The sequence below is a fragment of the Lampetra planeri genome, chromosome 37, assembly GCF_965212315.1.
Source record: "Lampetra planeri chromosome 37, kcLamPlan1.2.h2, whole genome shotgun sequence".
In the NCBI taxonomy this organism is placed as follows: domain Eukaryota; kingdom Metazoa; phylum Chordata; class Hyperoartia; order Petromyzontiformes; family Petromyzontidae; genus Lampetra; species Lampetra planeri.
Window position 1 is genome coordinate 4,578,930 of NC_136143.1, and position 24,664 is coordinate 4,603,593.

The window sequence follows — 24,664 nt, forward strand, 5'->3', positions numbered from 1 at the left end:
AGCTGGGTGGTCACCAACCCAGGCTGTATCTGGTAAAGGGGCAGTTACCCCTTTGTATATACGTGTTACAATAAATGTGTTGCCTCTAAAGAATAACGTCTGCGACTCAGTTGGACTCACTACATATGCAAACTCAAGGTGCAGTGATCAAAGCACTGAAATGGTCATGGAAATCATCACATTATGCGGGAGTTATAAACAGCGAATTACTTCCAAGAACCACGATGCCTTTCTTGGAACAGAGCAAGCACCAAATCGCAAGTGCCTCTATTAAGACATATATTTATATTTGAAAACAGCAAATTTGCCAATAACACTGGAAAAAGCACGCATGGCAGAGAGCCAATGCCAGAAACGTTAACTATTATAAATGCATTGTCCGTTCATCATGGCAAAACAAAAAATTTTACGCGCGCAAATTTCGCAAAACGGACCGAACGTTGTTCCATCAGGATCTCGGGGGAGGGTTTTTATTTTTAGATTCGTAGCAGTTTTCTTGAGAAACACCTCGAGATTTAAATGTTGATTTAAGCACCACCGCCAACGCGGCACCACCAAAAAAAACCACGCGTGTGTGAGGATACGCACGGCAACATTTGGCGCACCGCAAACAGCTGGGGGTGCGGTGCGTACGTGTCGGCAGAAAGCGTGCGCGCACGTAAGTGGTTTGATACTGATGTATCGAGGTCAAGCGCAGAATCTCACTTCAAAACTAAAGCTCCTGTACGCAATTAAATATAATCATTGGAAATGAATGCAATTTGCACGCTCTAACGCGGAAAAATGGACTTAATTAATGGTACAAATTATTCCAACCCAAGTCTTTTCATTGCCATTAATTAATAACCATTGCAAATTCTGCCCATACCTCCCACCCCACCCCACAACGGCCTTCCATCCCCCACCACTCCACCCCCCCCCCCCTCAGTCCATAAAATAAATCCCACCTTCTTTTCATGTCGAGCAGCTGCTGATTGAGAGTCGATTTCTCCTCGTCAAGCTGTTGGGAAGACACGAGATCACGGAAAGTTGCGTTAAGCACGAGGAAGCCGACTGCGTGGCGGCCGCGCGGCGACGAGTGGCGACAAGTGGCAACGAGTCCGGACGGCCGCCCTAACCCCCACGGCACGAGAGCCTGAAAATCCCAACGGGCGCCAGCGGCGAATCGGCACCACCGGCGAATCGGCGCCAGCAGTCGAAGCCACAGGGGAGAAGGAGCGATCGGTGGCGAGTTGGGGGGGTGGGGGGGGGGGAAGGGACACGAGCGCTACGGCCCGTGAGCCTGCGCGCGTGTCAACCCTCCGCACCGCCCGCGGTCCACTCGCGCACAAAGCCAACAAAAGGGCCGCATCGCACAGATAATTTTTCAATGATTGTCCATATTTCACCACGCTGGTCAGCGCTGGCTGCTGAACGGTTTGGGTGGGAGGGTTGGGGGTGCGTGCCCTCGAGCGGTTAAGGTGCGTTCGACATGTCCGCCACCGATGTTAGCCATGGTCGGGAATGGAGCTCAGGTTGTCAGGTTAGGAGAGCAGTTTGCTAACCCCCTGCGGCACCGCTCCACCTAATGATTCATTACGTGGCGACAAATTAAGTTACACAGACAGGCCTGTTGTCATTCCACTGCTGGATGAGGGATTTGCACGATCGCCTGGTTATGGCAGTAAAAGCAAAAGGACTGCGATATCAATCTGTGCAAGAGCGTGGTGGGTTTTATCCGGGTTCATCCGGTCTCATCGCGCTCACGAAACAGAACTGGCCAAACGTCAACAATGTAGTGGGAGAAGAGAAGTCTTGGAGACTCGGTGAGGCTTTCCTGGGTAAATAAAGGACATTTTCTGGTTATAAATATTTATATTCGTTTCCCCAGTGGGTCAGGCACACAGCAGGCAGCCACAGGCAAGTGTGGGGAGCAATAGCGGCGGTGGCGGCAGTACACACATCATCCCACCGCACTGTGAGAAGCACAACACTTATCACATTCTGGCAGCGGCTTTCGCGTTAATTTTTTTTTGTTCCTCATCATTAATTGCAAAACCAGCTATTTAATGAGTGCACATTGTACGCACGTTTTGCAATCCACTGCAAATTCCGCGGAACAATTAATTCGGTTAAAAAACGCCAAACTGCAAACGACTTTGGGATGTAACGTGTGATTATGGGTTTTTGTTACTTGTGAAGTATACGCTGTAAGATATTTTTTCCCATAAAAAACACAATGAGCTATTTATGGGGATGGGGGGGGGGGGGCTGCTTGCAATACAATTTGGGGTTATGCATACAATGCAATTATAATTATCCAACTTTAGTCCAAATTTGCGTTGCTATCTGAGACTTGGCCAACAGAAAAATCTGTGAAATTGGTTAAAAAAAATGAGCCAGAGTAAAAAAGACACTACTCGAGTATTCAAAAATATGCTACCCCCCCCCCCCCACCATCTTCCTGACTGCCAGTTAAAACAACTATTTAAACAATTTAACAGTTCCTGAAGCATGTTTAAAAATTATTCCATAATCCATGCATATGCATGATTGTTCTGCCTTGATTTCCTCTGCCAATGACCGACTGGCATGCCTCTAACTGCCTACCTGCCTCTCCATAAACCAAATTACGGCCACCGTTTCTGCAAAGGATCTCGGACATGCGGTCGCGCATACGGGTGCCGTATAATTCCAGTGGCGTAGCTGTTACTATTGTTGCCATCATCATTCTGCCGCAGCGGCGCTTAAGAGCCGCGTGCGGTAAAGCGACGTCGTTTTGGCTGCGAGGATGCCAAACAACAACAACGATGCACGGCGCCCGCCGCCGTTTCGAATTACAAAAAAAACGTAGGCTGTCAGACATTTTGTAAAGCTGAAGGGTCTGGACGTCCGTGCTCAAATAATTACCGTGATTTTTAAGAAACGTGCAAAGATTTAGAAAAGGTCAGGCACGCGCGTGCTAATGGTAAGGTGTTGTAAGAAAATTGCGATTTGTTTTTTCGACCTCGCACGTTTCAGCATCAGGGCAAGTGGAGGAGGGGGTTGCGGGGATCAGTATTAGAGCAGTGGAAACAGGCAATACTTTGACTGGTTTTAATACTAAATGAATAGGCGAGGGCCTGTTTCGCGGTGTTGTTTGTGGTCCATCGGCCAATGAGGCTGCTGCACCAATGTTTTCCAGCAGCATTCGTTTAAGCAGACACGAGTCTTATCAGCAGAGATTGGCCGGTTAGGGCGGTGACGTGGCCCATCGGTGGTGCGTTCGTCGCCTGTTGCAGAGGCTCACGGTTCCAATTCAGTGGCAGCCCCTGATCATTACCGCGGTTATAATAACCATAAATAACACTCCGTGCCATCTGCTTCACTCACAGTGGACTTCAAATATCCCCATGATGTCATTCGAAAGAGCAGGCTAATGTGTTCCATCAGCGTCAGGGTCCAAATTTGCCAATTTCGAAAATTGCACCGCTAATTACTCAATTGGGATTCTACACACACACACAACAGCAGTGATCTTTGAACCCTATTGGCAGACTCATGCCCCTGGTCTCTGGCTTCTCACACAGGTAACATAAAATAAACTTAAAAATTGCACTAAACATTGCGAGGTTGCCCAACGATTTAGACAAGAGCATTCTCGGAATTTTCGCAGTGCCAATTATGAACTTTAAAAAGGAAATTTTTTTTTCCGACATTCCTGCTCCTCCGCAACTCCGACGCGTGTTCAGCTCGTGCCGCGTGTTGTTTGGCGCAACGTCCAACGTGTCTCAGTTCTTTCGGCAAAGTCACATAAGTAAAAAATGAAATCAAAATTAATAAAAATAAAATTATTGTTTTATTTTTATTCATTTTAATTAAATGTTTTACCTACGTGACTTTGCCGAAAGAACTGAGAGTATGAATCCTTGTAGTCACGAAAGCTTCAAATCTAGAATTAGTCCAACGTGTCGCTCTGCGTGCCGGAAGCTTCTCCGGTTTTCTGATACCGGCGCGTGCAGCGAACACGACAGATCAATTCTAGATGTGAAGCTTTCGTGACTGCAAGGATTCATACTCTTAGGTTTTTTCGGTAATGTCACGTAGGTAAAAACATTAAATTAAAATAAATAAGCGTTTAACAGCACTGGCTTTTTTATATTTCGATTATCAGACAACACCGGTTACAACCCGAAGTCGAGGTACACTGATTGTTCTCTTTTAGCCCCGCCCACACCCCCCCCCAACACGTCCCATTCACTGGCTACCACATTCAGATAAGCCCCCCCCTCCCCCCTTAACTTGTATTTAAGAGCTTGTCTCTTGGAATTTTGCCTCACTTGATACAGTAAATTTTAGCTGTGACGGTCCCACCTGATGACGGAGACTCGTGTTGCCTCCGAATCGTCGCGATTTATTATTTTATTTCTATTATTATTTCTATTATTTATTTTTATTATTTATTTTTACCTACGCGACTTTACCGAAAAAACCTAAGAGTACGAGAGATCAACATCAACGTGCGGCACAACACGGGAGAGAGCGACACGTCGGGACAGACGCGCGGCACCGACCGCGAACACCCAACACGGTCGTGCCCCCGATACCAACGGCAAAAAAGCAATGGCACGGGAAACAGGCGAGCACGGCTGGGTGCGCCTGCAAGGTGCGATCGTTACCATGTGACAGACAGGCCCCGTGTCTTACCTTGTGGCCGAGCCGCTCGCCCTGTTTCACCTGTGCCAGCTCTGACACCAGCCTCTCTTTCTCTTGCTCCAGTCCAGACAGCAGCGCTTCCTTCTGGGACACGCTTGCCCTCAATTCTTCGCTGCGCGGAGAGAAGGCGGCGATAAATAAGTGATAGCCACGCGCTCAAGAAAGATTTCCCTTTGCGAAAAAAAGGAATCTCTTAGGCCGGGTTCCATGCTAGCCCAAGCGATTAGACGTGCGAATCTGCTTCTTCTGCAGCGAGGAAGCGGTTGCGTAACTGCTCGCAACTGGCTGCAAAGACGTCCGCATGAGGAACTCTTCTTGCAACTCGTCATGCAGCTATCCTTGTGCAGCACTGTCTAGCAAGCGGGCATTAAGTCTGCCATTAAGTCGGCGGCGACGTTGCTATGCACCTTCCCCAGACCAAGTAATTCGCGAGTGCTCGGACCAGCGACAGTGAAAAACTCACAGCTGAGCGGTGAGCCCCACAATCCTCTGGTTGCTGCCATCGTCGCGCTCTCTCCCCGTCTCTCTCTCCTGCTGACTCAGCTGCTTCAGTCTCTCCAGCTGCGGATAAACACATGCACGCGAAGAGCAGAGGCACGCTGCAGTAACACGCGCATGTATGTTCCCACCCACCCCCCCTCCTGTCAATCTACTGCTGGATGAGGGCCTCCGCAATGCCGTGCAGGATGGCAGCTTAGCTCGGGTTGGTGAATGAGGCAGGGAGCATGGATTAGGGGACGTAGAAGTATATTACAACTGTTGTACTGCCCTCTGCTGTCCGCCATGCAGCCCTGCTGTCGTTAGTCGGAACGCCTCTCATGTAAAGTGGTCGCCCACCCAAGCATTATGCAGCCTTAAACCAAATTTCGATTTAAAGCTTTCGTGACTGCAGGGATTCATCTTCTTGGTTCTTTCGGTAAAGTCACGTAGAAGGGAAATAATAAAATAATAAAAATGAAACATAATAAAATACAATTCTCACGACGTTTCGGCCACAACGCAAGCAGCCGTCCTCAGGTGAAGAACAGACTTTACCGAAATAACCAAGAAGAAGAAGCCTTAAACCAGTTTGGCTTCCGAGATTGGACGAGATCTGACGCATTAAGTGTTGCGGCAAAATGTTTTGCAACTGGTTTAAAAAAAAATCAGTTGTCTTTTCTTGCAATTTTATTCCAACTGTGCTACGGGTGTCATGTCAAGCGAGGAAGCATTCATTAAGATCTCTCACAAAGCAGTGACCCCTCCGTGTAAAGAAAACGGCTCGTGGAAGAAGATATCACAGAACGACTTCTGAGAACCTCTTCAAGTGACCTGCGGTCCAGTTGGTGGGTGCCAGCACTCATCTAACCCGGCCTGCCGCAGAGAGCAACGTTAATCTCGTGACGCATCAAACCGATATTTTCAATTCTCAGCAGGTTGATTTTGACCAAATAATGACCACAATCTAATTCAGTCGAAGTTTTTTTTTCTGGAGAAATCATTGGTGGTGGGGGCTGGAAACATCAACTTGCTATGCTTGGCAGCAACCTGGTTTAGTCGGGAGACATGGTGACGAGATGTTTACTTACTTTTCCTTGGTATACAGGAGGTCATAGGTTCGATCCAGACCCTGCGCCTATATATTTGGAGTTTGAATTTTCTCCCCATGGACGCGTGGATTTTTTTTCCAGGTCGTCTGGTTTTTTTCTCCACATTTAGAATCAACATGCGTTTAGAGTGATAAGCCATTTATTTCGTTCAGCTATCATTTGTGGCCAGGTCGCTTCTGAAAAAAAGCTACACAGTTCAGTGGGCCTTACCTGCTAAAATAAAAATAGTTTAGTTCCATATTCCAAGTGGGGACCCTCTGAGCCAAGCCAGGCCAGCCCAACATTTGCCAACGCTCAAATCGTGCACGTACACATACACAAATGCATGCGCCATTTAGTGTAATTGGCTTAGCCTCTATGGACACAAATCTTCCCGAACTCCCATCCGCCTTCAGCGAAAATTGCATGCGATCAAAACCGTTCACGGTCTGGCTATAGGCCGTAACATTTAATAGTAATAATGAACGTAAAGTAATAATACTTGGGATTTATACGGTGTCCTTCATCATAGTTCTCGGAGCGCCGAGCATGTAAGGGATGGGAATGAATAATAAGTAAGGAGTAAGCGGGGGAGAGAGAGGCTAAAGAAAGAGACAAGAGTGGGTCCCCCAGTGAAGTCGACTCCCAAGTTTAAACCTCCAAGGGGCAGGGAATTTCCACGGCCTGGGTGCCGGTGGAGACAAAAAGCCGGGGCCACCACAGGACGCAAGCTGAGGGTCCAATAATGCAGCACACGCTGGCATTTCAGCGCGCGCTCAAATACAAGCATAATCACTTTAAAAAAAAAATCAGTTCACGTGCGGCGACCCGATCGCCGTGACATTGTGCAAATACAATGCCTCACCTGCACGCGGGTCCTAACGGAGACCGGGGTCGTCCGACCGATTCCGAGCGCGTGTCCTTTCAGCGGCACATGGTAAGCACTCGGTGCAAGGAGTTACATAAATTGCATTCTGACCGTGGGGTTTTTTACGTAACCAGACCCTCTCTGAACTGCGTAGCAAACAGTGAGACCTAAAAGTAGGGCGATTGTCTGCAGGATTAAGCACTTTTAATCTTCGCCAAAGCGCTCCAAGGTCAAAATTAAATGTTTGATACCGAGAGCAGAGCAAACACGGCAACAGAGCGATGGAGAATACTCTCCGAGCTAAGCAAGTGACATCAAGCGCTTCCCAACCCCCCTTAATCCCTGCGGAGTGCTTCGAGACGCCGATGAACACGTGGCTTCTCTCTCTAAACGAACGACATCGCCGCTTCGTTAATGCATCCATCCCTCCGCTCGTTCACTCCCCTCCCGTTCCCCCTCCGCTGTAACTCCGGCCTCCTTCCCACATCCTCCCCGCACCCCGCCCCTACCCCCCCCCAAACTACCCCCACCCCCCCCCCCCCCCGGCGATGTTCCAAAGCTGTACTGTCAGCAGCGATTTGCGTCACTGGCCCGCTGAAACGCACACACGCGACGCCGCTTGATTAAGGCCGTCAAAAACGCAACGGGGATCGGGGCCACAGGTCAACACCTGCGGGGACATCTAACGGGGGAGGGCCAATTTTTGCCGTGCCGAGAGCGGCACGGTTACGTTGCGTTTGCCCGAACAGTTAACAAAATGAAAGGAGATTTTCAGCAAAAACGAAACCCATTATAATAATCGTCCCCGGTGAGAGCAACGCAGTTATGAATCCTTAACGGTCATTAGACAAGCAGGTATGAAGTAGCACATGCATGGGGCGTACATAACATAACGTTTCTTTTGCAACAGTCTGCTGACCGACGCTCTTGAGAAACGAGCGGCGATACCGGCACGCGGAATCGTTCTGCACGGTCGGCTTTGTTGGGGTAATCGCCGGAGACCGGTAGCAGTAGCGACGGTGGCGATTCTCGCTTGCGGAAGATTCTGCTGTGAATCCCCCTCTCTCCCCCCGTTCGGCGACGCGGTTCTAAATCCGCTCCTGCAAATAGCCGCCTCCATTATTTATTTATAATAGGGCGTCTATTTCCATTAGCCGGCATGTTACGGGGGGGGGTGGGGAGTAGGTTGGGGGCGGGAAATTGCGTACGCGGGGAAAAATAAATGAACGAGCGTACCCCGCACGGAGGCGTCATGCAAAAAGCAACCGATACGAGCCGCACAGCTTGTAACGGCGGGCAGAAATCCGATTAGAGTCTGCTTGTCGGGAGGACAAAAGAAGATAAAGCCGACGAATTGTTCGCACGAAATTGTTTCTAATGGCGTTTGCATTTAATCGATGTTCTCGCTTCCTGTTGCACGCTGCAGCGGCGACGACAACGGGCCGCCAAGTCGCACGGTGCACCGTTGGCGCGTCCCTTCCGTGAAAATTCCTTCTCCCGTCGCCAAAGCCGGCCATCTGCTGCCCTCTGCAGGGGTTATGCTTCAGGGCAGGAACCACCCTCCCCCGCACCCCCCCCCCCCCGACCGCCTCTCTAATACGGCTCCTAACAACGGGAGCCTCTCGCCACCCTTTGTGACCATTACCCAGCCAGCGCGTGTCTATAGGTGTGCGCCAACGCGGCTATGCGTCGCAGCTGTGCCTGCTTGTAGACACGCCACGGGGGGAGTTGAGGGAGGGGGGGGCAGAGAGTGGGGAAATTTCTGCCCCCCCCCCCACCCCCGCTCCCTTCCCCACGAATTGTGATGCTTGCCTGTTGTACCTCCGATTAGCACGGTTGGCTACGTACGGTGCGAAAGAAGTTCAACATGCATACTTACATAAGTAAATCACAAATTCAATTACATGTGGAGATAGAGAAGAGAATATTTCTCACCGACACTGCTTTAAGCGAGCTTGACTAAGTTGATGAGATAGTGAATGCCGAAACTGGTTGCAAAATTTTGCGCGTATTAAACCAATGCTGCTGAAAATATATACACACTCCCAAAAGGCCGTGCGGCCGACGGCATGCGCGTAAAAAAGGGACACTTTTAATTTATTTTTCACGTGGCGAGACGAATATGGGAAGGTGGTGTAATTGTCTGATTATTTGTTTTCTGCTTATATGTGTTGTACGTCACGGACCATTTGCTGGAGATATTTTTCATTAACGTAAACATGGTAAAAAATTCATAAACAATTCTTGATGTATATTTCATTGCGGATGCATTTAATGTCATACCACGAAAGCTTAATTTATAGGCAATCGATTTTGCTTCCAAACATGAGTTCACCCAAGTCATTTACCCCCGGTCACCCTCGCAATGTTTCACGTGCCTCAATGGGTTTATGTTAAATAAAGTTTTCCCGACTAAATAATGGATACCGACTGATTAACTTTGTGTTCCAGTAAAATTAATTTTGCAGTCTAAAAAATGTTCTTCCATCACCGTCTGGGCCCTACCTCTGCCCCTGCGTACAATCTTAGCAGCGCACTTGCAAGCACGCATACCCCACTGAGTATTCCCTGCAAGGTGTCCCCCGGTTACGCAAGGAGGGTGGATATGCAGCTCTGTCGCACGCTCAGTGCCTGCCTGCCTGCCCTGCCTGCCTGCGGCACTCAGTCCCAGTCATGTTCAGCCTCTCCCCGTATCTCATACCGTCCAGGGTGGTCTCAAGACTGCTCCAGTCAAGGCATACGGATACCCCATTAAGTTGCCACATCCGATCACTGGAGAAACCTCATGCGGGATGTTTACACTTGGGAACACGTGGAGGATCTGTTGCAGGGATCGCTGGCGGTGTACAAGCGGGTGAGGATGCCGTCGCTTGACTCAGTGTCAACATGATCTTGTTCTCCGTCGTGAGTACCTGGCCAGACACGTCCCCTTCTTTCCCCTCCTCTCTCTATCGTGTCCGATCCTTTTCTCTCTTCTCCCCCAGATTTGCTTTATTTACCTCGTTATTTTCCCAACTCAATAAAGAAGCAATGTCTCTTTCACACATCCGTCTCGCCACGTGAAAGAGAAAAATAATCGAAAGTTTTTCTTACATAATCCATCAGTTGCACGGCCTTCCGGGAGTGCCTATATATCTTTTTAGCGGCATTGTTTCAACACTGGTTTCGACTTTACTTTGCTAGATCACGCCTGGGAAACACAAAGGTTTTACTCGCTGACAAACATTCATTGTTGCTGTATTTCTCCGGTTCCGTATCGCTTTGTTACCGCAGAGCGTAAATAAAAAATAAAATTAAAATTTTAAGCGGGATGTAACGCCAAAGTGCACTCGGCTGTGTGTGCAAGAGTGCGTGAACATGCACGCTTATGCTCCTGGCTCTCTGCTGGCAGGAGGGAGGATGATGTGGAAGCATGGAACAAGGGGGGGGGGGGGGGAAATCCAATGCTTGCTGCTCCATTGCCTAGCAATTTTTTCTCCCGCTCACCATTTACCCCAGGCACGAAATTACTTTCTGGATGGGATTTAAACATTTTATGGCGCAGGAGTTGTGCTCGAGTCTCCGGGAGCCGGCAGAGAGAGCGCGCCGTGGTGCCGCGCGTCGTTCATTAGCGCGCCGTGATCGCCGTAAAAAGAAAAAAATATATATACACCGTTATGCGCGGGAAGGCAGCATAAATGGGGCGAAAGGTACGGAAGTTTACCGTTTTTTTTAAAATGCGGTGCGTAAATGAATTCACGTGAGGTTGGTTTGTGAAACCACTTCAAATGGCCAATTATTTTGTATATATATATGCCCATCTTGCATTTTTGCTTGCGATATTCAAATCATATTTATATTTTTTAACGGGCAATATGAAAAGGTAATTAAAAAGCCGTGCGTTATAGTGGCTCTTCTGTCCTACGTTAAAAGCACCACTGTGTAAACACGCACACACACACATATATGCTAGAAACGTATATACGTGTAGTGACGTATATTGAGTCACTACGGCGTTTAGCGCCAACTACTCATACAAAATGGAACTGAGCGTGTTAGAGCCTCTCTCTGACACCAGCGAATGTATGGCATAGAAGGGGGCCCTAGGGAGCATGGTTATGGTGACTGTCAGAGGGGGCAGTTGAGGACGTGACAGTCTGGGTGAACCCGAGAGGGCACGTGACCAGGACGGGATAATGAGGGGGGCCAAAAGGTGGCGAGAGGGACACGTGGTGTATAGCCCAGAACCTTCTAGTAGGATCTGAAAGGGGGCATGGCCGAGGGCAGAGCCAGGCCATGCTCAGGGGCATAAAAGGGAGGTCCTCAAGAGCCGATCGAGGCTGTCTTCTGGAATCAACCCGTCGGTGCTACGTCTCTTCGATCCTCGGTCTTCGGTCTTTACGCTCGGCATCGTGGGTCAGACAGTGTGTTACTGACTGACCCGGTTATGTGGTTACCGAGTTGTGGTCTAGTTACCGAGTTGTGGTCGAGTTAATCTGTTGTACGTCATGTAGTTACCCTGTCACGGTGTGAGAATAAACGTGTTGCCTCCAAGTTCAAGTGTGTGCCTCCGTGGAACCCACTAGCTCGGTGATAGCACTAGCGTAGTGTGATGTTTACGCGACAAAAACGACTCACCAAGGCGTCTACGGATGAAGAGCACGACGAGGGGGTGATTCCCCAGACAGCCAAGTTAAAGACCGCAAGGCGGCTCTACAGTGGGAGGGAACCGACGTCTCCGCGCCGTTGCCGTCGGGGATTGAACGCCGGAAGCGCAGCGCCTGCCCTGCCGATTTTTTTGGCCGCACCAGTAGCGTCGGTCGCCGTGTTGGAACTGGAGGGACCGCGGAGTGAAGTCGGTGTGCCGGGACCACGGGGAGACGACTCCGCCGCTGCTGTTTCCCGCGCGCGGGAAACGCAAAAAACGCGGCTCCCGCGAGCGGCCGCCATTTTGTCAGCCGGGAGGGACCGGGTTCCCGCCGAAAAACGTCTCCCGCCAAAACCGACGCCTGCGGAGGGGGACCTTCACTCGTCCCCCGGAGCTCCCCCGTCGTCTGCTTTGAGTGCCGCCTGCCGGGTCACGTGTCAAGAGGATGCCGCGGGACGCCGTCGTCTTCCACCCTGCCGTCCTCCGCTCCTGTGGGCCCTCAGTCGAGTCGCGACACATCCCACACCCGGCCCTTGCAGACACATCATGCAGCGTTTACATGCGCCGGGTCGGATTTGTTTGCCGTTACTCCTCGCCGGGTTGCGGAGCGTGAGGATCGGGTTGTGTTTGGGTGTCGGATGGCCGCGGCGTCCGTTTCAGTTGTCTGCGTTGTTACTTCGTTTTTTGTGTTGTTGTTGTTGCCGTAGAGTTGAGGTGCTCTGAGCCCTGGGGGAAATCCCGTGTTTTGTTGATGATGGGGATATCCAAATGGCAGGTCCAGTGTTGTTCAAAGTCACTGGCTGCATCCTGTCTGTTGTTGGACCGATTTATTGGGAGATCCAAACGACCGGTCCGGTGCTTGTTCAAGGTCACTGCCCGTATCCTGTCTGTGTTGCACAGATTTTGTTTTGTTTTTGGTGCGAGAATGCCCCTTAACATCTTGGTGGATCAAGGGTGCGTTGATCTGCCATCTGGCCGTCCTCTCCGTTTCGATTGTGTGCAGCTAGCGCTGCGATGCGAGCCCTGCTGAGAGAGGCTGTTAAAAATTCTCCCCCGATACGGCCGACGCGTGCGACTGTAAAAGTGAGACGCCGCGTCGGAAAGGCGGGGGGGTGGTAAAGGGCGACTATAAATGTCCCTAGTGATCCTCAAAGGAGGGCTGCTGATGTGTGGGATGGAGAAATGCAACACTATAACTTTGTGGTACGCGCCGTTCTGTGGGGCAAAGTATAGAGGGCTGCACACTAACGGTTGCTGCACCTTGGGGTGCAGCATACTGGGTCGACCTTGAAGCGTGACTTCTTTGACCCGGAATGTCGGAAGACGTCCACAATGTACTTAAGAGGTGGATGGGCACCTGGATGGTTCATACTTCGCCCTATCACCACCTGAGTGATGGGATGGTTGCACGGTGGCAGGAGACCCTGACGTCCATATTGTGTCGATGGGTGTGTGCGTATCCAGTATGACCGCCGCCGTTTGTTGTGTATCCGTCGCGACTGTAAAGTTTTTTCCCCGCCGGGCGGGATCCCTTCATCTCCGCTAATCAAGGGCCGGGTGGCTGATGTGTGTGCCTCCGTGGAACCCACTACATACGTATAAATAAATATGTCCAGGAAAAGGAATGCAAAACTGGAGCAAAGAGTCAGGCGAGATGAGGATGGGGAGGAAGAGGCTACCCCGAGGGCCTCGACGCTGCTGCTGCTGCACGGGGGAGCGGCGTCTTGTTTTCACAGTGGGCGGCGGCGCGGTGAGGGGAGGGGTTCAAAGTGGGCGTGGCCACACGTGGGGGTCACGTGGTTTACGGGAAACTTTAGCGGATTTCACCTCCCGATTAGCACGGTTGGCTACGTATAGTTTCGAAAGAAGCTCAACATACGCACATCTGCGAACTGTGAGGAGCGATGGCATAGTGATTGCTGCCCAAAGAAACCACCGCCTAGACTTTGACTTTGGGCCAAGGCTAACATGAGTGGTGAGTGATATCCGAACCGGTCCTGAGCCATTCTCCCACTTGGCCATCCCACAGCACAGACCAGCGTGGTGAAGCAGTCTGCCAACCCCCATAATCGGCACTATGTGGAAAGGCCTTCGTACAACAGTGGCTTGACAAGAGCGCTGCACGTTATTCATTTTAAATTGTACAGTACAACGTCGCATATCCAACACGGTGGGGACAAGAGGTATAGGCAGATGTGAGAAATGGTTGGATACGTCAATGTCTATCCAACGACGGCTACACCACGCACTAATAGGTTGGTGGATACAAATAAAGTGTATGCTGCTGTACACCTCCGATTAGCACGGTTGGCTAGGTACGGTGCGAAAGAAGTTCAATAAATATACTATCTCACGGGAAAGTGCTTGACTGGGCCTTAGAAGCGAGCATATACATACGAGAGATTTAAGAGTACGCACGTGAAGAGGTCCTGATTAGGGAACATCCAAAATACAACATCCATAACCCTGGACACCATTGCAAATGTGATGTTCCACCGAGGCGGGTAGACTACGATGCGCAGATGAGTTACCATCGGTTGGGTTTATTTTAATGAAATATAAATGTAAGCAATAAACAAATATATGGTCGAAATTCACCATTTTTACAACCACGCACAAATAGCGCGTGGGTCACAGGCAGTTAATTGGTCAGGCCAAACATGTGACGGACGGTAGGATATGCGACGTTGTACCGTATGCTTAACAATAGTAATGGTGATAGTGTTGTAAAAACGACATTTCAAGTGAAATAAAACGGCGATCACCTCCTGGGTTAATCTGTCGTTGGCATCGTTGGTCTTCTGCAAGGTCGTGGAGATGCTGGCATTTGTCTCTGCCAGGGCCTCTCTCTCACCCTGCAGCTTGCTCAGCTTCTGCAGGAGCTCTTCGTTGGCTTTAAGCGACTGTTTAAAAGCACCGCCACCACCGACACAAACAACAACAAAACACACCAAAGGGAAGACGTGTTTGAAATGCAGTGACTGCTAAGCATCATATCCAAATCACATTATGTATTGAATTTAATCAAGACTTGATTCCTTTAATGAGGCGATTTTTCCTTAATAAAAGGTGCCCGTACATAAATGATCATTATCCAGCTAAAAAAATTAAAATCATGCCGTTAGAACAATAATATTAATGATCAGGTTGATTTAAAGTTTGACGTCAACCTCCATTTGTAAACGCCAATCTGAACAGGTAAATGCTTTAATCAATTACTGAAACTTTGGAGGGTCAGTCCAAGTGCCTTTCTCATCTGGCGACGGAGAGAATTCAACAGGGTCAGGGGCCGTGCGAGCAGTAGAATTATACACGAGCCCAACCCAACATGTCGCCGTATTCAAGCGCGGAAAAAAAACAAGGCGCATGCTGATGCAAGTCCAAACATTGCGCCCTTCAAGTCAACGGGGTCGTGCTCCTTACCGGACGCCCTCCCTCCGGGCGGCGACGCTCGTGCGCGATTAATTATTAGAGACGCGACGTGCGGTTCGGGGAGTCGGGGGGGGGGGGGGAGCGTGGAGGTCGGGCGAGGGAGGGGAGGGGTTAATCATTTCGACGACGTGCAGAATCACGCCGCCTTCTCAATCGCCTCGCAGTTGATGGAAATGAACGGTTTGTGAGAAAAAGATTTCAGAGGATTCAATTTCTAGACAAGAGTAGGCAAGAACACCTCATTACCACATCCTCCGGATTACAAGAGGCACATTTTCACCCCCCCCCCCCGCCCCCCCACCGTTGTATTTTGAAGCAAAAGTTTGGGGATGCATGAATCATATAACCAGTATTAAACTAAAAATAATAACACTACCTGAGCAGCAAATGTGCTAAGAAGAAGGGACAGTGCCCAAAACGTCGCCTATTATATTTATAATTGTTTTTTTAAGGTCACACACACAGTGTGTTAATGACGAATGCGTAGAGTTATTTTGTGTTTATCATCTTGGAGATGGGTGCGTGCAAACAGCAGGGTAGGCCCAACTCCCATCATGCCATGCAAACCTATCATTATGTGATCACCACATTGCATGTACAATGCCCTTAGCCTATTCCAGACCCACCAGTCGTATTTTTGTTAAACCTATTTGTTTCCAGCCTGCTCGCAATCTCTTTGTTGTGCTGGGGGGGACGGTTTCCCATGATGCTACAGAGAGCGTCGCGTTTGAAGATGCGTGCGTGTCATCAGATTATCACGAATTTATCGGGGTGTTTCTTACTTTTCCAAAGCGTCTGACAATCCGGAGAATATGATTAGAGAAAATCCTAGGTGTCAAATACCATGTAAACAGTAAATGTGCTTAAGCGGTGTCACACAAGCAAAGCATGGTCGTTAATATCTCATTAAAGCAAAGATTACGCGCGGAGTGTTAAATTTTTTTCGAGTGGAATGCATAAAGAAATGAGGACATGTGACATCCCTCTGGACATGCTTTCTTCAATTAAATAAAATACTGAAATTACCAATTGAACACAATGTGAACAGTGTAAAGCACACACTGTCATGTTATTTTTTTTTTCCAAAGAAGCAAAACACGTGCAGAGGTAGAGTCAGCAGACGAGACGACATTTGCATGAGGTAATTGGACAGGAGGATGCTGGTTAGGCAAGTTAGATTGTGACTCGATTCAAGCTCATTAGACGTGTAATCTAATTTTTGCGGCATCCCAGATACCTCCTCTGCCTGCGCCGATTTGGCAGAGCACGTCAACTCGAGTTCTTTCAACTGCGCTGCCGTGTCCTCCTCCTTCTTCAGCCAGCATGCCCTCTCTTCATCCAGCGCCTTCGCGACGGCCGCCCGCTCCCGCTCGCGTGCGTCGCCCTCCTGTCGCTCCCTCTCTGCCGCCGCCCTCTCCGTTTCGCTCCGCAGGGAAGCGACGAGGGCGCGCAGCTCTGCGCACTCCTCGGCCGACGCGTCGCGCTCCCCCTCCGCGTTCCGCCGCTCCTCCCCCAGCGCCGCCTCCCTCGCCTCGACCTCCCGCCGAAGCGACTCTGCCTGCTCCCTCTTGGCGGCCGCCTCTGCGATTTCGACGCGGAGAGCCGCGGCCAGCTCGCCAAGCTCCGAGCACCGGCCCTCCAGTCGCCCGCGCTCCTCCTCCAGCCGCGTCTGTTCGGCGGTCGCCCGCTCGCGGCCCGCGGCGGCCTCCTCCAGCTGCTCGCGAAGTGACGACCCTTCCTCGCGCAGCCGCGCCATCCCCTCCGCCTGCCGTTCGCGCTCAGCCTCCAGCTCCTGCTGCTTGGAGATCAGCTCGAGTTGCTTGCCGGCCCCCTCCTGCTGCGCGGCGACGATCTCCCGTCGGGTTAGGTCCGCCTCCTCGGCCGCCCTCACCAGCGCGACGACTTTCTCTTTCAGCTCAGAGTTTTCTTTGCCCGCAGATTCCCACTCAGCTCGCACCTCCTCCAGTTTAGCAGCGAGCGCTTTGTACTTTGCGAGCTGCTCCCCTTCTCTTGCAGCCGCCTCCCGTTGCAAGATGCCGGCCTCCTCTAGCTCTTTCCTTAAGCCAGACGTCTCGTCCTGCAACTGAGCGCTGCGGCTCAGCAGAGCGTTGAACTCATTCGTGAGCCGCTGCTGCTCCGTGTCGAGCTTCTCGCATTTGGCGTCGGACTCCTGCTGCCTCGTCGCCATTTCCCGTTGCTTCGAGGCTGCGTCGTCCAGGTCTTTGCGCAGAGCCGACACCAGATCTTGAAGCTCCCCGTTCTCCTTCGACAGATCATCGTGCCGAGTCGCCAGCTCGGACTGCGCCAGTATCATTTCCTCCTGCTTAGAGATCAGCTCCTGCTCCATGGCCGAATCGCTTTGATGCTTAGCGACCGCGTCTTCCAAATCCCTACTCAGGCAAGACACGTTCGCTTCGAGAGTCGCCTTTTCTTCCGCCAGCAAGTCCCGTTGTTTCACCAACGCGTTGCACTCCGACTCGACCCCCTTCTGTTTGGCGGCCATCTCCTCTCTCTCCAGCGCCGACTCCCGCTCTCTCCCAGCCATCGCATCTAGCTCGGCGCGCAGAGACGCCGCCTGCTCTCGCATCTCCTCCCCGTCTCGCTGTAGCGTGGCGCTCTCCGTCTCCTGTCGCCGCTGAGTGGCCAGCAGCTCCTCCTGGCGAGAGACGAGGCTCTCGCGCTCCTGCAGGAGGGCCGCGCGCTCCGAGTCCGTCACCTTGCTGTCGCTCCGCAGCTCCTCCAGCATGCGAGCGAGCCGCCCATTCTCTGCCGACACGCGCTCGCTCTCCAGCCTTAGCGACTCGTTTTCGGCTTTGCCTGCCTTCACTGCCTCTTTTAATGAGTCTCTCTCCTTCTCGGCGGCCTCTAGACCACCCCGGGTGTCCTGCAGAAGGGCCGCACCACGTTCCTTCTCCGCCTCGAGTTTGGCAACGTCTTCTTTGGTGCAGCTGAGCTCGCTCCGAAGCCGTTCGGACGACGCTAGCAGCTCATCCCGTTCCGATTCCGCACGCAATTTGCCGCATTTCAACTCCTCGACGGCAGCCGCCAGCGTTTCAGCCTCACCCTTGAGCTGCGCGTTGCTCGTGCGCGCCGTTGTCAGGTCGTTCGCCTGCTGCTCAACAACGCTTTGCAACTGCCGCGTTAGGGCATCCGCCTCGGTTTGTTTGCATCGAGCGTCGCCGAGCTCCTCCGACAGCTTCTTCTTCTCCTCCACCAGACCGCCGGCTTCAGATCTTCCGGCTTCGACTTGACCCTTCATTTCTGCCAGCGCGGCCTTCAAGCCTTCCACTTCATTTTCAAGGGCGCCGCGCCTCTCCTTCTCCTCCCGCAGAGCCTCGCTCAGCCCGTCCCGCTCCTCCGCCAGAATGGCCGCCTCCGCCGCGACCGATTCTCCGATCTGCCGGCTCTTCTCCACTCGCTCCCCGAGGGCGTCGCGGTCCTGCCGCAGGGACGCGGCCTCGGACTCGAGCCTCCGACCCTCGGCGATCAGAGCCTCCTTCTCTTCGTGCAGGGCGTCGCGGCCCAACAAGAGCTCCCGGTGCCCTGCCCGCGCCTCGTCTAGCTCCCCGCCCAGCGAGACGCAGCGCGCTTCCAGGTCGGCGAGCCGGCTCGACGCCAGTTCCTTTTCGGAGGCGAGCGAGTCTCGCTCGGCCAGTGCCGCGCCGTGGCTCGAGAGCAAGGCGTCTAGCTTGTGCGACAGGCGCGCGCGTTCGGCCTCCGCAGAGGCTAGCTCGACGGTTAGCGACTGTGGAAGGTGTTGTGTGTGTGGGGGGTGCGGCGGGTTGGGGGAGGGGGGAGGGGGGGCAAAGTAAACAAAACAATAAAAAGCAGCAAAATAAAAACAAGCAAAAAAATACAGACAACCGGAAAGACAGAGGGCAGCAAGTAGATATGTGTAACGTTAAATGGAAAAAAAATAAGTGTAATCGCTTTTTCCATTATGAAATGATATTAGCCTCATGAAGTTCAAGAACAATTATAATGGGCAAGGAATGAAAGGAATGGCGGCTTCTGCAAAGGTCCCGTTCCACATTTACAATTCACTTCTTGTTCTTCCTTCTTTTGTGGCTCCAAAAGCAAAGGTGCGGTTGCATGGGTTCACAATCCGTCCCTGTAACATGGCCAACATTCCACTGTAGACGTGACACGCATTTCTAAAACCACTTACCCATCACCCAGGTCTACCCATCACCCAGGTCTACCCATCACCCAGGTCTTACCCATCACCCAGCTCCTACCCATCACCCAGGTCTACCCATCACCCAGCTCCTACCCATCACCCAGGTCTACCCATCACCCAGGTCTTACCCATCACCCAGCTCCTACCCATCACCCAGGTCTACCCATCACCCAGCTCCAACCCATCACCCAGCTCCTAACCATCACCCAGCTCCTACCCATCACCCAGGTCTACCCATCACCCAGCTCCAACCCATCACCCAGGTCTACCCATCACCCAGCTCCAACCCATCACCCAGGTCTACCCATCACCCAGCTCCAACCCATCACCCAGCTCCTACCCATCACCCAGGTCTACCCATCATCCAGCTCCAACCCATCACCCAGCTCCTACCCATCACCCAGCTCCTACCCATCACCCAGCTCCTACCCATCACCCAGGTCTACCCATCACCCAGCTCCTACCCATCACCCAGCTCCTACCCATCACCCAGGTCTACCCATCACCCAGCTCCTACCCATCACCCAGCTCCTACCCATCACCCAGCTCCTACCCATCACCCAGGTCTACCCATCACCTAGGTCTACCCATCACCCAGCTCCTACCCATCACCCAGCTCCTACCCATCACCCAGGTCTACCCATCACCCAGCTCCTACCCATCACCCAGCTCCTACCCATCACCCAGCTCCTACCCATCACCCAGCTCCTACCCATCACCCAGCTACTACCCATCACCCAGGTCTACCCATCACCCAGCTCCTACCCATCACCCAGCTCCTACCCATGACCCAGCTCCTACCCATCACCCAGCTCCTACCCATCACCCAGCTCCTACCCATCACCCAGGTCTACCCATCACCCAGCTCCTGCCCATCACCCAGCTCCTACCCATCACCCAGCTCCTGCCCATCACCCAGCTCCTACCCATCACCCAGCTCCTACCCATCACCCAGCTCCTACCCATCACCCAGCTACTACCCATCACCCAGGTCTACCCATCACCCAGCTCCTACCCATCACCCAGCTCCTACCCATCACCCAGCTCCTACCCATCACCCAGCTACTACCCATCACCCAGGTCTACCCATCACCCAGCTCCTACCCATCACCCAGGTCTACCCATCACCCAGCTCCAACCCATCACCCAGGTCTACCCATCACCCAGCTCCAACCCATCACCCAGGTCTACCCATCACCCAGCTCCAACCCATCACCCAGCTCCTACCCATCACCCAGGTCTACCCATCATCCAGCTCCAACCCATCACCCAGCTCCTACCCATCACCCAGCTCCTACCCATCACCCAGCTCCTACCCATCACCCAGCTCCTACCCATCACCCAGGTCTACCCATCACCCAGCTCCTACCCATCACCCAGCTCCTACCCATCACCCAGGTCTACCCATCACCTAGGTCTACCCATCACCCAGCTCCTACCCATCACCCAGGTCTACCCATCACCCAGCTCCTACCCATCACCCAGCTCCTACCCATCACCCAGCTCCTACCCATCACCCAGCTACTACCCATCACCCAGGTCTACCCATCACCCAGCTCCTACCCATCACCCAGCTCCTACCCATGACCCAGCTCCTACCCATCACCCAGCTACTACCCATCACCCAGCTCCTACCCATCACCCAGGTCTACCCATCACCCAGCTCCAACCCATCACCCAGCTCCAACCCATCACCCAGCTCCTACCCATCACCCAGCTACTACCCATCACCCAGGTCTACCCATCACCCAGCTCCTACCCATCACCCAGCTCCTACCCATGACCCAGCTCCTACCCATCACCCAGCTCCTACCCATCACCCAGCTACTACCCATCACCCAGGTCTACCCATCACCCAGCTCCAACCCATCACCCAGCTCCAACCCATCACCCAGCTCCTACCCATCACCCAGCTACTACCCATCACCCAGGTCTACCCATCACCCAGCTACTACCCATCACCCAGCTCCTACCCATCACCCAGCTCCTACCCATCACCCAGCTCCTACCCATCACCCAGGTCTACCCATCACCCAGCTCCAACCCATGACCCAGCTCCTACCCATCACCCAGCTACTACCCATCACCCAGCTCCTACCCATCACCCAGGTCTACCCATCACCCAGCTCCAACCCATCACCCAGCTCCTACCCATCACCCAGGTCTACCCATCACCCAGCTCCTACCCATCACCCAGGTCTACCCATCACCCAGCTCCAACCCATCACCCAGCTCCTACCCATCATCCAGGTCTACCCATCACCCAGCTCCTACTCATCACCCAGGTCTACCCATCATCCAGCTCCAACCCATCACCCAGCTCCTACCCATCACCCAGCTCCTACCCATCACCCAGCTCCTACCCATCACCCAGCTCCTACCCATCACCCAGGTCTACCCATCACCCAGCTCCTACCCATCACCCAGCTCCTACCCATCACCCAGGTCTACCCATCACCTAGGTCTACCCATCACCCAGCTCCTACCCATCACCCAGCTCCTACCCATCACCCAGCTCCTACCCATCACCCAGCTACTACCCATCACCCAGGTCTACCCATCACCCAGCTCCTACCCATCACCCAGCTCCTACCCATGACCCAGCTCCTACCCATCACCCAGCTCCTACCCATCACCCAGCTCCTACCCATCACCCAGGTCTACCCATCACCCAGCTCCAACCCATCACCCAGCTCCTGCCCATCACCCAGCTCCTACCCATCACCCAGCTACTACCCATCACCCAGCTCCTACCCATCACCCAGCTCCAACCCATCACCCAGCTCCTGCCCATCACCCAGCTCCTACCCATCACCCAGCTCCTACCCATCACCCAGGTCTACCCATCACCCAGCTCCAACCCATCACCCAGCTCCTGCCCATCACCCAGCTCCTACCCATGACCCAGCTCCTACCCATCACCCAGCTACTACCCATCACCCAGGTCTACCCATCACCCAGCTCCAACCCATCACCCAGCTCCTGCCCATCACCCAGCTCCTACCCATCACCCAGCTCCAACCCATCACCCAGGTCTACCCATCACCCAGCTACTACCCATCACCCAACTCCTACCCATCACCCAGCTCCTACCCATCACCCAGCTCCTACCCATCACCCAGCTCCTACCCATCACCCAGGTCTACCCATCACCCAGGTCTACCCATCACCCAGGTCTACCCATCACCCAGCTCCTACCCATCACCCAGCTCCTACCCATCACCCAGCTCCAACCCATCACCTAGGTCTACCCATCACCCAGCTCCAACCCATCACCCAGCTCCTACCTATCACCCAGCTCCTACCCATCACCCAGGTCTACCCATCACCCAGCTCTAACCCATCACCCAGGTCCTACCCATCACCCAGCTCCTACCCATCACCCAGGTCTACCCATCACCCAGGTCTACCCATCACCCAGCTCCAACCCATCACCCAGCTCCTACCCATCATCCAGGTCTACCCATCACCCAGCTCCTACCCATCACCCAGCTCCTACCCATCACCCAGCTACTACCCATCACCCAGCTCCTACCCATCACCCAGCTACTACCCATCACCCAGGTCTACCCATCATCCAGCTCCAACCCATCACCCAGCTCCTACCCATCACCCAGCTCCTACCCATCACCCAGCTACTACCCATCACCCAGGTCTACCCATCACCCAGCTCCTACCCATCACCCAGCTCCTACCCATCACCCAGCTCCTACCCATATCACCCAGCTCCTACCCATCACCCAGCTCCTACCCATCACCCAGCTACTACCCATCACCCAGGTCTACCCATCACCCAGCTCCAACCCATCACCCAGCTCCTACCCATCACCCAGCTACTACCCATCACCCAGGTCTACCCATCACCCAGCTCCTACCCATCACCCAGCTCCTACCCATCACCCAGCTCCTACCCATCACCCAGCTCCTACCCATCACCCAGCTCCTACCCATCACCCAGCTCCTACCCATCACCCAGCTACTACCCATCACCCAGGTCTACCCATCACCCAGCTCCTACCCATCACCCAGCTCCTACCCATCACCCAGCTACTACCCATCACCCAGGTCTACCCATCACCCAGCTCCTACCCATCACCCAGGTCTACCCATCACCCAGCTCCAACCCATCACCCAGGTCTACCCATCACCCAGCTCCAACCCATCACCCAGCTCCTACCCATCATCCAGGTCTACCCATCACCCAGCTCCTACCCATCACCCAGGTCTACCCATCATCCAGCTCCAACCCATCACCCAGCTCCTACCCATCACCCAGCTCCTACCCATCACCCAGATCTACCCATCACCCAGGTCTACCCATCACCCAGCTCCTACCCATCACCCAGGTCTACCCATCACCCAGCTCCTACCCATCACCCAGCTCCTACCCATCACCCAGGTCTACCCATCACCTAGGTCTACCCATCACCCAGCTCCTACCCATCACCCAGGTCTACCCATCACCCAGCTCCTACCCATCACCCAGCTCCTACCCATCACCCAGCTCCTACCCATCACCCAGCTCCTACCCATCACCCAGCTCCTACCCATGACCCAGCTCCTACCCATCACCCAGCTACTACCCATCACCAAGCCACTACCCATCACCCAGCTCCTACCCATCACCCAGCTCCTACCCATCACCCAGCTACTACCCATCACCCAGGTCTACCCATCACCCAGCTCCAACCCATCACCCAGCTCCTACCCATCACCAAGCCACTACCCATCACCCAGCTCCTACCCATCACCCAGGTCTACCCATCACCCAGCTCCTACCCATCACCCAGCTCCAACCCATCACCCAGCTCCTACCCATCACCCAGGTCTACCCATCACCCAGCTCCTACCCATCACCCAGCTACTACCCATCACCCAGGTCTACCCATCACCCAGCTCCAACCCATCATCCAGCTCCTACCCATCACCCAGCTCCTACCCATCACCCAGCTCCTACCCATCACCCAGCTCCTACCCATCACCCAGCTCCTACCCATCACCCAGCTCCTACCCATCACCCAGGTCTACCCATCACCCAGCTCCTACCCATCACCCAGCTCCAACCCATCACCCAGCTACTACCCATCACCCAGGTCTACCCATCACCCAGCTCCTACCCATCACCCAGCTCCTACCCATGACCCAGCTCCTACCCATCACCCAGCTACTACCCATCACCCAGGTCTACCCATCACCCAGCTCCAACCCATCACCCAGCTCCTACCCATCACCCAGCTCCTACCCATCACCCAGCTCCTACCCATCACCCAGGTCTACCCATCACCCAGCTCCAACCCATCACCCAGCTCCTACCC

General features: G+C 53.2%; 1 protein-coding gene across 4 annotated transcripts in view; it reads right to left on the reverse strand.

Annotated features, from left to right (window-relative positions):
- Positions 1-24,664, reverse strand: part of LOC144730954 (uncharacterized) — an 83,492-nt gene that overhangs the window by 21,288 nt on the left and 37,540 nt on the right. For all 4 annotated transcript variants that reach the window (XM_078611840.1, XM_078611838.1, XM_078611837.1 and 1 more), the window contains 5 exons: positions 16,407-18,914; positions 14,503-14,640; positions 5,138-5,235; positions 4,666-4,786; positions 948-1,000 (listed from right to left, as the gene is read on the reverse strand). In XM_078611840.1, coding sequence (XP_078467966.1) covers positions 948-1,000; positions 4,666-4,786; positions 5,138-5,235; positions 14,503-14,640; positions 16,407-18,914 — 2,918 coding nt within the window. The remainder of the gene's footprint in view (positions 1-947; positions 1,001-4,665; positions 4,787-5,137; positions 5,236-14,502; positions 14,641-16,406; positions 18,915-24,664) is intronic.